General features: G+C 31.6%; 1 protein-coding gene across 1 annotated transcript; it reads left to right on the top strand.

The window, feature by feature from the left end:
* Positions 1–11,039: 11,039 nt before the first annotated feature.
* Positions 11,040–13,735, top strand: LOC136849635 (cuticle protein 7-like). Its single transcript, XM_067122942.1, has 4 exons — positions 11,040–11,147; positions 11,621–11,695; positions 12,189–12,326; positions 13,244–13,735. The coding sequence occupies exons 1-4, from the start codon at positions 11,055–11,057 to the stop codon at positions 13,382–13,384; spliced, it is 447 nt and encodes a 148-aa protein (XP_066979043.1). The 5' UTR covers positions 11,040–11,054; the 3' UTR covers positions 13,385–13,735.
* Positions 13,736–15,164: the final 1,429 nt, after the last annotated feature.

The raw sequence follows: 15,164 nt of genomic DNA, 5'->3' as shown, positions 1-15,164 counted from the left end.
AATCGAGTTTTAATGAACTTGAATGAAACTAGCACTTTTCTCTTTATAACCATGGGGTTTGTAATTAGTCTTTAAAAAGCTGGACCTCAAGGCATGAAGTTTAGTACCTCTACAACATGAGGGGAGAAGAGGAAGACTCATATAACGCCGCTCAAAGTGCGGTTACCTTTTCCCGAAAACGTGAAAAGAAATATAATATAATACGGCCTCCTATAACCATTTTCTTTTGGAGTAAACGCAAGGATGGAAATTAGATCAAAAATTCAAATATCCAAATCTAGACTAGGCTGGGTCTCTTGCGCGACTCGTTCATTTGAAACAACTTTACCTTTAAATTATCCATTCCATATTGGTAATTTAACTTTCTACTAAAAAAAAATGAAACTTATGTAGCCTTCAAAAGTCACATTCACTCAAGTCGTACTTTAACGTAACAAGGTAATAAAAGAAATCAATGAGCAATTTATCTTGGCAAATTCAAAAACTTTTTTCCTTTCCTCAAAACATACTTAAAAACCTTATTATGAACACACGCCAATTTCCTTAGGAACAGCCAAATGGTCTTCAAACTCTGACTGCGAAACAAAGCCCAAAATAATGAAGTTACTGAAACAGTCCTACTAAGGAGGTAGGAAAAACAGTAATATATAATTCGAGCTCCCTAATATTCTTTTGAGAAGTGAAAAAGAAAAAAAATAAAATATCTAAAGTATAAATCAAATCCAATGACAGTACAAAGTCACGAACTAAATAAAAAAAAAAACTAAATAAAAATGGCTAATAAAAATAAACGATCCATTTTGAAAACCCAAATAAGAATGAAAAAAAAGTCCTTCGTGGCCCCTTGCAAATGCAACTGGTTCTGTCCTTTTGACCTGTTTTTCATGCATATTAACTTACCCCTTTAGGACCTCTAATTAGCCCCTTGATGACACTCCTATCAAACACAGATGACCAGTACACCCATATCCAGCTCTATTTTCAACGCAATACACTTCACACGCGTAATCTTCTTTGACTGATAGATGGTTTCTACAGAATGTTCATTCAACATTAAAATTTAATGGCAGCTGTGTAAACAAATCGTTTATAACCTTGCATTAATCATACGCAGAAGCACAGTTGTCACCATGCTGTCATATTTAGTAATTTTTTTTTATCAATATATTCCTGCTTAACCAAAACGTGACTACCATTCACATGCGAAGAAACTAATCTATTCAGGTAAGTAACTCTTAAATAAAGTAGTTTGTTCATAAAAGCCTTTCAGGAACGTAAAAATTAAGTTTTATGACAACTAATTTTACAGGCAGAGGCTTTCAACACGACACGTGTCTCGTGAATAATTTACCGATTACCAGTACGTGGAATTTGAATGAAAAATTTGTCTGATGTTTTTCTGGGTAATAAAAATAAAGATTTCTATCCTGTAAAAATATCATATCAGATATTCCGCTTCAAGTAAAAAAAAAAATTCTTTAAGTAAAAAAATGATAAAGACGAATCCAGGGCGAGGTAGATCGAAAATTCTTTAAAGTGTGAAATAAAACTTTTAGATGCAGCTTTTTTTTTTTAATCCAATTCGCCCTACAACAAATACGCATATATACATACACACACAATGTATATATATATGTATAAATATATACAGATATGTGATAAAATTTATATATATAAATATATAAATGTATATTTATATACATTTATATATATATATATATATATATATATATATATATATATATATATATATATATATATATATATATATATATATATATATATATATATATATATCTGAAAAACTTATAGGTCACAAGTATTTTATGAATTACAATACACTGTAGATGTTTCATTAACAAGTGTTGCAGAAAAACTTTCTGAAAACCCTTGAGAGGATGTTTAGCTGTTATCTGACTCGTTTCCTAATTAAGTAAAACTGTACGTCAGGTATTCTCAAGACGTGGGAACTTGCCACATGACTTCGTGAGTGCGTTTGCCGTTTGCCGGAAATGTCCACTTTCCGGTGTAAGCTACACCGTGTGTATGTGCATTTCTTTTTGGGCGGAGTCCCAGGGTGTGAAGGGATTAGTTAAGGAAAAAATTATCATTCGAAGACCAACACTGAACATTATTAAGTCTTCAGCAAAGACTCTGTGGTTCGAGACCTATCGATTAAGACTCTGAACATTGCTGTTTGGAGGTAGGAATCACGTTTAATTTCCCAAACTGTAGATTGTTTTTTTATCTATATATTGTCGTCGCCTGTGTCAAGCATTTATTGTACTGTGTGTACTTTATAAGTAACATGAAAGGAATTCCCATATCTTTATTTCTATGCATTTTGTTAATAAGGGATTTATTTGACTTCTTCAGATGTTTTGCTGAGAAAGAGGTTAAAGGTGTACTCATTGGGAATGTACTGGACTTTGACTTATTTTGACCTATTGTGAGTTTAGGTATAAAGACAATAATTCGTTGAATATGATAGACTGTAATATGATTGATCTTTTGGAGAACTTTAGTGTTCTATTTTATTTCACCTCTTATTTCTTGCAATCTAGTTATGTTAGATTTTGTCAAATAAATTATTTTGGGTAAAGCTGGTTTCGCTGTAGACCTGAGAGAGAGAGAGAGAGAGAGAGAGAGAGAGAGAGAGAGAGAGAGAGAGAACGCAGGGTGAGTAGTTACAGATATGCACTACCAGTAGCCTTTTTGATGCGGGCACTATTCAAGCTACCAATAGATAGGACTTCTCAACTTTGTAGTAACAGGTAAGCAATGAAATTTCCTCTCGACTGGGTAACACACACACACACACACACACACACACACACACACACACACACACACACACACACACACATATATATATATATATATATATATATATATATATATATATATATATATATATATATGATCATATATATATATGTACATGATCGCAATACTCATCCTACATACATAAAATGCAATTATACAGTGTTTCCCTTTAATATCAATTATAAAAATTTTAACAATTCTCTACAATACAAGCTCCGTATTGGAAAAACAACACAAAGTAAGAGACTTCAGAAAGTTAGGACACCTGTTTTCCTGACCAGAAAACAACAGCGCCATTGAAAAACAAGACACCACAACACCTTGTCGTTTACACAGCCACCAATCACATTTTTCGCGTGTCACTACAATGTCAACAACGTCACCGACTGGCCCTTCCCTTACTAAAGCCAGGCTCTGGCCAGGATTTCGCAGTCAGGACGGTTTGACAGGGTTTCAAATTTAGGAATGATTTAACTCTCCTTCTGTCTGGCAACATTTATGGAATTAAGGTTACTTCTATGCAAATAGAAACGAAAGGAAAACAATCAATAGCACTTTCTAACTTATGTAATGTATTTTGCGTATATGCACATAAGTACATATATACAGTATATATATATATATATATATATATATATATATATATATATATATATATATATATATAAATATATATATATATATATATATATATATATATAAATATATATATATATATATATATATATATATATATATATATATATATATATATATATATATATATATATATATATATATATATATATATATATATATATATATATAAATATATATATATATATATATATATATATATATATATATATATATATATATATATATATATATATATATATATATATATATATATATACGTACACATAACACAAAACAGTAATAGAAACATTGACCGAAAAACGAAATATTATTTGAGGAAGCCAAACTGAACACTCGGTTTTAGCTGTTTCACTAACCTATTTTTCGTTCCAGCCCCAAGCACAATTATTCAAGGAATTTCCCAGCTGACACGAATTTTGGGATGTTTTGTCACAAGCCATTTCCCAAAAATGCCATTTGTGCAATGAAGCAAGGATTCATAACTGTCTCCAAAAGCTAATTCTTGTAACTAGTTACATAAACATTAAAAAATTACAAGTATATATAAAAAATATGCTGGGTGTAGTTCCGGATACATTTTCATATATATTAAATTTCAAATGCAAAGCGTACAAAATCGAATCAAAATTGGTATGGAATTGCAAGATATCCTACTATTTATTCTATACCTTCGACTTGAACCGTTTAGAGTATTTAACTAATAATAATGGAACTGAAATAATCAATCACTGAAAGAAGGAGAAAACTGATATGCTAAACTTTCAACGAAATACATCACGAACTATCTGTCTGTCCGTCTATATATATATATATATATATATATATATATATATATATATATATATATATATATATATATATATATATATATATATATATATATATATATATATTACATTACATTTTCCCCAAAGGAAAAAGACTTATCAGAGCATTATTAGGATTTTCTTCTGACTACGAATGGTGATATTATGGATTTATTTGAAATTTAGTACAAAGTAAAAAAAACAGTTTTCCATAACCTCGTGCGTTTAAAGTAACTTTCCTTCTCATTATAAATCCAAAATTCATAAATTTCTTCGATAAGATTCCACAAACTAATGATCGCCATGATGTAGAGAGGAGAGAGAGAGAGAGAGAGAGAGAGAGAGAGAGAGAGAGAGAGAGAGAGAGAGAGAGAGAGATTAAATGAAACTATCCAAGTATCGTCATTACAAAAAGATATTTTTGGTCTATTACAGTACGTCAAAGCACAGGCACTTCAATTCGATCAGGCACGTCAGAGCATCTAGGCCTTTCAGCAAGATCCGTTAAATGGCAAAACCATTCCATTCTGACATCTGTTTCTGCCGACTTACATTCACCTTCTCGTTTTCGCTCTCCCTTTTTCCTACACACGGCTAGATAAGCGCCTTATGTTGCCCCTCCCGTTCTCCTCAACGCGAAAAAATCAGCCAAACCACAATATGATTTTTTGTATTTTTGCAGATTCGAAAAATCACCGTCATTCGAAGTTTGCTGGAGGATCTACATCACCGGAAAGAAAAATGAATTTTTGAGGGAATATCGCATCAATCATTCATTCATCAACCTGGTGTCATAATGTCAAAGGTCAGCCAGGTCATATTAACCAAGAGGTGCGCTCTGGTAACTGCGCAATTCATTTGCATTGCAAGAGTTTATTATTATTATTATTATTATTATTATTATTATTATTATTATTATTATTATAATTATTATTATTATTATAAGCTAGGCAAGGACGCTCAGAATCATGAAAAATTCGAAAAAACTGGCTATCTGATCGACGGCACAAGGGATAAACAGTAAGATCTGGGATAAGAAATTTAATGCATCTGAAGTTTTTGTACAGCATTTTAGGACGAGGGTTAAATGTCGAAGACCAAACTGGGGAACAACACAAAAACACGACAAAAAATAAGTATGAAAACCTTTCCTCATGATAAGCAAATATTAGCTTACCGATTTCTTGAGCAAGTGAAAAAAGAGGTGACATGATATGTTTCTCGAAGAGAATTCACGTCTAAATCTGTTTGTTTTTCTGAAAATTGTTTTTCTACCCTAATGACTTCCCAATTCTTCCTTTATTATTCTAACAATAAAAAATATGTTTCCCTTAATTTCTTACTTTTTGGAATTACCACTTCTTTTATTACCTTTTAATCTGTTAGCATATATTTGTCTAAAAGCATAATTCTACGTAGAGAAAATCTTTCACGATCAAGATAGTTAGTTTCACACTACAGACAGTTAAATATGTCGTCTTTAACTATAAAATAAGACATTTATGTTTTGACTCTACCAACGGCGAGTAATGACAACAGGTCTTGAGTTGATGCAATTACCGAGATATCCTTCGTAATCCGATGGAAGATAAAAAATGAAACAAAACCAGCGAAGTAATTACGTTGCATCCACACTGCTGCCAGATAAAATTATGAATAAGCAATAATAGAAGGATTTATATATATATAATGTTAAGTAATAAAATTAAAGAGATGGTTTTTATCAATCGCTATTAATCATCAGAAGAAAACCCAGATATTCATATACATACATACATATATATATATATTTATATATATATATATATATATATATATATATATATATATATATTATATAATATTAATATAATAAAATTAAAGTGATGGTTTTTATCAATCGCTATTAATCATCAGAAGAAAACCCAGATATTCATATACATATATATATATATATATATATATATATATATATATATATATATATATATATATATATATATGAAAACAGTAATTTACTGTACGAAATCGGCAGTAAAGTAGTACTGCCAAGCCAACGAAAATACCTCAATCGCAAACTTTACATGACACATCCGGCAACACAAGGGGGTTAAGCAGATTTACACATAGATTGGCAACATTTTCAGATAAATGTCAGATAGAGAAAGCGTTAACCAAAGGTTACTACTGATAATGAAAGGGGACCAGGCACTTAAAATAGAATTTCTGTTTGATAGCGGTCAACACCGTCTCTTTCTCTGCACATTCACTTCTTGACTGAAAAGTTACAAAATGTTTCCCTTTCAAGGTCGGCGTTCACGAAATAAGAGGATTTTTGTATATTAAGCGTAAGCAACTGTTGAATGGTTAGTGTATTAATGATCAATTAAAAACTTACATTAGCGATGATGTGTGCAATACTACTTATATGAATGTTCAGTTACTTATGCATACAAACACATACATATTATATATATATATATATATATATATATATATATATATATATATATATATATATATATATATATATACTGTATATATATATATATATATATACATGTGTATATATATACACATGTGCATATATATGTAGTATATATATATATATATATATATATATATATATATATATTATATATATAATATATATACACATATATATCTATCCATCATCTATATATATATATATATATATATATATATATATATATATATATATATATATATATATATAAATATATATATATAAAAGAGCAACGATATAAAGCACAAAATAAAGAAATCAATGTTCTGACCAATCAACACATGAAGAATATACCGAAAATAAAGAAAAGACGCTGTTCAATACCCTTATGTAACCACTAACCAAAGAAAAACTAAAAAACTCTGTGGGTAAAAAGTTTAATATCGATTTTCTCTGCCACTGGGTTTTCTTTTTTCTGACTCTAACAAAAGAAGCCCCGTGAAAAGAAGTTATGAGGCGTTTACCCCACCGTTTATTAAAAGAAAGGGAACAATGATCAGCTCTTTTGATCAATGAGAAACCTAAAGACGCGTAAAAACTGGGAAAATAAAACATGAAATTTTTTATGGCGGAAAAAAAGTCGATTGTTCTACGAAGCTTTCTTTTTATCCAAAACATACCAGAATAGCTCGTGTGAAAATTTTAGAATGCCAAATAAAGCCACAAGTTTTTTTCTATTTAAATCACACACACCGTTCAAGCGTATGAATGCGTGGGTTAGTGCATGAAACAATTATCTCGTATACGGAAGTGTACATACACATACATACATACACACACATATATATATATATATATATATATATATATATATATATATATATATATATATATATATATATATATATATATATATATATATATATTTATCCCAGTGTGACAAGTGAAACAATATCCGGGTTTCTGATATGAGGTAGCCCTCTTGCACAAACTTATCCAAGCGAACAGCTGAGCAAGTTTCCAAATAAATGAGAATATTGCACTGTTGGCTGAACAAGTTTCAGACAGCTGTAGAAAACGCTGCAATTCTTAATAAGTGTGAGAATCTGAGATTAACTATATATATATATATATATATATATATATATATATATATATATATATATATATATATATATATATATATATATATATATATACATATATATATATGTATATAAATATATTTAGTATATATACATATATACATATATTGTATATACATGTATATGATTATCATTACTGGTATAATAACTGACGCGCTCTTGTTTGCTGCTAATATAAAGACATTCCTATTCTATGCTGTAGCAAATCTGAACGAGAGAGAGAGAGAGAGAGACTCTTCACAGGTTCCGGATTGATTAACACATACATTTTGCAACATCTACATACCTTTGCAAGCCAGGTGGAAACATTCCATTGACTAAAAGGCTGGATATTATATCAATTAAACCCTTCAATACCTTTAACACTTTCAAGTCTCTAAATTCTCTTTCAAGTCAACATACTCAGAGGAAAATGGAAGTAAGCACAAGAAATGAATCCTAAACAAACGATTCGTAACCTTCCTGCGTTAATTTTACTTACCATAAACACTACACTTTACGAAGCAGTTCTTTTCTCTCACCTCAGAAAAGCGAAATATAAGGAACCGTTTTTGTGTAATCAATGGGAAAATAAAAAAAAAAACAAAATGGCAAGAAGTTCTGATGTAGAAACACAGGAGCAAACATGGACAACATGAAAAAATATTCATGAGAATCCAAGAAAAATGGACAGTTTATAAAATATGAACACCGGCAAAGTGTAACTGACTCCTATACCAGAAAAATAGAAAGCCTGAACTAACATCGCCACAACGTCTGTAAGAAGAACAATTCCTATCAACCAATTTCGCCAAAGAAAATGAAAGCACATTTTAGACGAAGTAATATCAGAGCACAAGGTATTAATAATAATAATAATAATAATAATAATAATAATAATAATAATAATAATAATAATAATAATAATAATAATAATAATAATAATAATAATAATTTCATGAACACTAGACTGCATTTCAAATCATCTATGGTCTGTCAACCAAAAGAGTCTAGCTTGAACTAAAAAATATGACAGGGTGTTCATAAAGTTTTTAATAATAAAATAATAAAAAGAAGATAATAAAAGCCGTTTTATAAATGAAAGCAAGATGACATCGTGATGATGATGATGATGATCATCATCATCATCATCATCTTAATAATAATAAAATGAGCAAACCTCACGTGTTAAATTGAACAATGTGAGTTGAAGAGGGCATGAGGTAAAAAATAAAAATAAAAAATAAGAAGACTCTCTTAAATAATGAAGATTCCCAAAATCTCCCCCAACCCCCCACAAAAAATGCACGAGGGATAAAGTAAGTGTCTGAAGTGTAGAATATGAAGAAAGTTTTTCTGGCAGAAACTGGGACAACGTATGAGATATGGGGGGCAAACTTACCAACGAAAGATTTTCCTTAAGCTTAGAAATGTATGTATGCATGTATGTATTTGTATATATTTGTATACATATACATATATATACACACATATATGTATATGTAAATATATGTCTGTGTGTGTGTTGAACATTTTAAAATTTACTTTCAGTTTTACTTTATATTTAAAATTAGTTCTCTTTTCCGACTTCGTGTGAGGAGTAAATGTGTATAAACGAATATAAAAGAACCTGGGTATCTGTTGCTTTAATTAAAACATGTTGCTCTTGAAAAGAAAGTTTCAAATCCTTTCCTTGAGGGTTTCCCCATGAAGAAAAATATCTCAAACGGAGTTCCGTATTTTGAAATTGTCAACACAGTTTTAGTAAAAGAAATATTTTTAAAGAAAGCATGCCGTGGGAATACATACAAAATACATTTAATATAAATTAAAACGATGCTGTACAAAAACCGAGCCATAGCCCAGATAGCTAATGATGATGAAAACCAGTTTCCAGGACAAACACGTAAAATCATTTCTTGATGTATTTGTAAGAACTCCCGGCGGATCTTCAAAAGAAGCCAGAGGCATAAAAAGGCGGAGGCTTCAGATGGTTATTTGCATTTCCATCTGTCATATCACGACAGGTTTTACGCTTTCCCGAACCTTTCAACAGAAACCCCCAAAACCCCCTTCCTTCCTTTTCCTAATACAGACAACACGGTTCACGACAAAGGAAAAAGAATAACACGCTTCTTGAAAGTTTAAAACGTAAAAGGGGAACGTCTAGATGCACATACGTTCATATAATATATAATACAAGAATAAGATATAGAGTAGTTTGTGAACGTGACATTATGAATAAATTCTTGCATGTGCGTAAATAAATAAATAATTAGATAAATATATTACATATATACTGTATATATATATATATATATATATATATATATATATATATATATATATATATAATATACATATATAAAGAAAGAAATATCTACATACAAAAAAGGAGACTTGGATTGACTGTCACTATAACATTATAATGCCTTGAGAGAGAGAGAGAGAGAGAGAGAGAGAGAGAGAGAGAGAGAGAGAGAGAGAGAGAGAGAGAAATTTCACAACCTAATGCCCACGACACATCAATGCCCCCAACACGGTAATTTAAACGTTCCTCGTACCTACATCAACGCCTGAACGACGCCAAAAAACATATCGGTTATCATTCCGAAATGAGGTTAAAGTAGCACGGAGGGATCAACAAAAGTGAGGAAGGACTGATAAAGAAATCAGTTACCAGTGTTGATAGAGCTGAGTCACGATAGGAAAAGTTGTTGAAGAAAGTGATAATTAAAGAAAAGACCTTCTCTTTCTATTTCTTTGCTTCTTGAATTGTTTGTTCTCTTCGTTTGCATCTGCTTTACCCACGCTTCTCTCTCTCCGTCTTTCTCCATATATAGTCCTCGGGCACATCTGGTTTGCTGCATATGTGTATGTTAAACACTAATTACAACATAACTGCGATTCCTAAAATTGCAAGTAGTCACTCGATCTCGATTCTGAAAGCAAGTCGAAAGAAATAAAATTTCGGGGTAATTATGGATCTCTTGAACAAATCCAAACATCAACACAAAATGAACAAGAACACAACAAAGAAATTAATATTTATACCTCGATTAATCCAGAGATGGGGACGGGCAACGCCTGTAATACTAGGATCTTTAGAAAATTCATCTTTGCCTATGGGAGAGGAAAATGAAGGGATGAGGGGCTCAGACAAGGCCGCAAACGAAGAAGGGTGTCTGCAGACAGGTATAAAAACTGCTGCAGATGGGGCAGCAGGCATCAGTATCTCTCATCACATCTCTCACACAGCATCCAACTCCAGCACCGCCCTCCCACAGAACTTACGTCATGTACAAGGTGATAACAATTAAACATCGTCACACGAAGCTTCTCGTATAGGAACCCCGTTACGAGTTAGAAGAAACTAATTTTAGGTCCAACATTTTTATTACATTTACCGACAATGAACAACGTACACAATATCATCTGAATTGTTTATATACACACACACACACACACACATATATATATATATGTATATATATATACATATATACATACATATATATATATATATATATATATATATATATATATATATATACATATATATATATATATATATATATATATATATATATATATATATATATATTACTAAGTACCAAATTTCCTGTCAACTCTGCCCGTTATTATACAGACACAATTCGTAATAAGAAAAATGATAAAAATCATAGTCAGTCTTTATTTCCTCGTAGAACAGTATAATCATATCTTCTTTACTTACTCCTCTATTCATTTATTCTTCATGTTTACTTATTCCTTAACAGTTCGTGATTGCCTGCTTCTTATTCACCGTGGCAACGGCCGTTCCATCTAACAGTTACCAACCAGCTTACAAAGAGGTAAATAATAGATACTGACAGTTATTAGCTGGTCAGATTAAAGGTATTTTCCTTTACAAACTAACGTATATTAATAATAATAATAATAATAATAATAATAATAATAATAATAATAATAATAATAATAATAATAATAGAAACGACAATTTCATGACACTATTGATGGCATTTCTTCAGAGGTAGGGAATTCTAGTAGTCATGCTTAACCATAAATTCTTTCTATCTTTAAAAATTCTAGGGAAATTTCACTGTAAAAGCACGTCAAAATAAGAATTTGAATTCCAGGACATCTGTTTCCTAAAATATGCAATATTAATAAAAAAATCTTATATTTCAAGATCACCTAACTTTGTTTGATCAATAATAACGATAGTGTCGTGGATTGTAACTATGTTCCTTAGCTACCAATGAAAGCAATATGACCAGTATTAATATTAGTACTTGTTGCCAACAACAACCAGACCAATAAAAATGCGAATAACTTCCTGCACAGGAGCCCTTGCCGTACAGCTTCCAATATGGTGTCAAGGACGACTACGCTGGGACCGATTTCGGTCAAAACGAGTACTCGGATGGCAAGAGCGTCCAAGGTTCCTACACTGTCCAACTCCCGGATGGGCGCAAACAAACGGTAAGGACAGGAAGTACTTTTCACTGGAAGTGTCTGCATACTCATATGCAACAAACTAAGATATCTTCGGCTATGTTTTCCCTTCCCTCAGGCGCTACAGATTTACATGCCGTTTCCGCTTATACCGGCTGTTTCCATAGAAAAAATAATTTAACAGTTAGTGTGACTATTAAATTACTGTGTGCAGAAAACTTTCACTTACGCCGTTTCATAGCCTCCAATGACGTATGCAACACAGAGCCTCATATATATATATATATATATATATATATATATATATATATATATATATATATATATATATATATATATATATATATATATATATATATATATATATATATATATATATATATATATATATATATATATATATATATATATATATATATATATATATATATGTATGTATGTATGTATGTATGTATGTATGTGTGTATGTATATATAACGACCGCTTTTTACCAAAGGCTTATGTCATTATAACCACCACAACGCACTCTTGATATCTATAATTCTTCACACTTTTAAGATACGCTTGTCCCTACAAAGCCTGAGATCTAGATGCAAGAATACGAAGAAAATTTGACGTCCATAGTGGGTCAGGTCGGTAACGTGACTTCGTTCTGATACTCCGGATGCGGGTTCGAATTCTGGTTCGGACGTCAGAATTTCTTCATTTTCTTGTATTCGGATCTCTGGCTTTACAGTGACCACCGTATCCGAAAAGTGTGAGAAATTCGAGAAATTAAGCGGGCAATTTGGTTATTACAATTAAGTGCATACATACATACGTGCTTACATAATGTGTGTGTATGTGTAGGTGTGTGAATAATAATAATAATAATAATAAAAATAATAATAATAATAATAATAATAATAATAATAATAATAATAATAACTACATTTACATTTCAGGTTAAATACGAAGCCGATCACTACAAGGGTTTTGTAGCTGACGTGAGCTATAATGGCGAGGCGCAGTACCCATACAAGTCAGGCCCTGCCATTACTTTTAAGCCAAAGAGTGGATACCAACCAGCTTCTCCATACCAGTAAAACATCACATTTCGAAAAGAATAGACAAACGTTTAAGTTATTAATCATACTACCCTGTCAGGAGAACTTTTCCTTGACACAGTGATGCCACATGGACTATAATACACAAACACTGTTGAAACTGAAAATGTTAATGCTAAAGCTAAATTTATTAATGCTGATTTCCTTACCATAACATCATTTCTTCAACGTAAACCTCTTATTTTTACACTCATCTAAAAAGAACAGGTTAAAAAGCTGCATTTTTTACGGTTATCTTTTTCCTTCAACTGGCGACACCCGCCATTTTCGATAAGGACGACTTTTATAATAGCACATAGCTTGTTATCATGTTATATTTGTCTGTACCTACCCGATAAATAGAACTACTATCGTAAACCTTTCTTTTACTTTATGAACCCTGTACCAGTAATCAGAGAATGTATACATACAAAACAGACCATAAAAAATATTAGATCAATGTTTCAGCCCAGGTCACCGAGACTGCATTTTGAGTTACAATAAGCAACTCCCACTAAAATACCTAAGAAGATATACTGGGGCAATTCTGAGGATTCCACACTCATTTAAATATTAAAGGATATTCAGCCTTATAACAAAGCCAAGCAGGTTTCGACTGTTTTAGACAAATTTACTGTAGTTAAAATTCAAAATAGCCATAATAATTAAACAACTGGACAGACTAATATCCACTGACCATCTTCAAGCAGAACTCAGATTTAGATGTATGGAAAAGTTTGAACTTAATCTATTCAGTGGTTATTTGACATCTATTATACTTTTGTAGAGGCATTTTGAAACTTTCGTTCTCCCATCCCATTCTTATTGTGTTGTCAGTGCCACAGCTATATCTCCCTTCCTTCGAAATCGCCACAATTACTCGAGGTCAAAGTCAGCAGAAGAATATGAATATAAGCAAAAACAGTGTGATTTCAACATGAATGAAGTTAAAAAATATATCTATCCGTAAAGAACTTTACGGTTATAAACACGCATACAAAATGTGATAAATATAGGCTACTGATTCTCACACAAGTTTACATATATGTCCAGTCTCACAAAACCTTACGAATATGCTCATCCATAAAACTCTTTTCATACATATTCTCTAAAAATGGTATAATTATTTTGAAATTGGTAAAATTGACATCTCTGATTCCCATGTACATTGTCTCGATCACCTTCATGAGAGAGCGAAAGAGAAAGAGCTTTGCAACTTATTACTGAACATTTCTTTACGATCGAAACGCTATCATATGCATTTTGTAGTGCATGTGTACTTTAGAGAGAGAGAGAGAGAGAGAGAGAGAGAGAGAGAGAGAGCTTTGCAATTCATTACTGAACATTTCTTTAAGAAGAAACGCTATCTTGTGCATTTTGTAGTGCATGTGTACTTTAGAAAGAGAGAGAGAGAGAGAGAGAGAGAGAGAGAGAGAGAGAGAGAGAGAGAGAGAGAGAGAGAGAGAGAGAGAGAGAGAGAGCTTCTCATTTTGCACATTTCTTAAAGTAAAAGTGAATGAATCGCAATGTGAAGTAAGTGTGTGCTTAGGGGAGACTGGAGTCATTTCTGTATGCTGTTACACCCTTCTGCACATGTAAAAAGGAGAGGGAGAAGGGCAGCGGTGGGAGGGGGGGGGGGGCAAGATGGGGTAGGGGGAGGGCATAGAAACAAACATCGCAATAAGAGTCAGCATCCAATATCAACACGTTGCGTATTGTTTGCCATGCATAACATTACCAACGAAGTCATTTTCTGCTTCAAACACTTTTCACATGAATT

This window comes from Macrobrachium rosenbergii, chromosome 21 (assembly GCF_040412425.1).
Source record: "Macrobrachium rosenbergii isolate ZJJX-2024 chromosome 21, ASM4041242v1, whole genome shotgun sequence".
NCBI classification, from domain to species: Eukaryota; Metazoa; Arthropoda; class Malacostraca; order Decapoda; family Palaemonidae; genus Macrobrachium; species Macrobrachium rosenbergii.
This window is presented reverse-complemented; position numbering and strand designations above follow the sequence as displayed.

Coding starts and splice junctions, on each gene's coding strand:
- LOC136849635 (XM_067122942.1), top strand. CDS start 11,055: ATGGGGCAGCAGGCATCAGTATCTCTCATCACATCTCTCACACAGCAT. Junction 11,148..11,620: donor GAACTTACGTCATGTACAAG/GTGATAACAATT, acceptor ATTCCTTAACAG/TTCGTGATTGCCTGCTTCTT. Junction 11,696..12,188: donor ACCAACCAGCTTACAAAGAG/GTAAATAATAGA, acceptor CTTCCTGCACAG/GAGCCCTTGCCGTACAGCTT.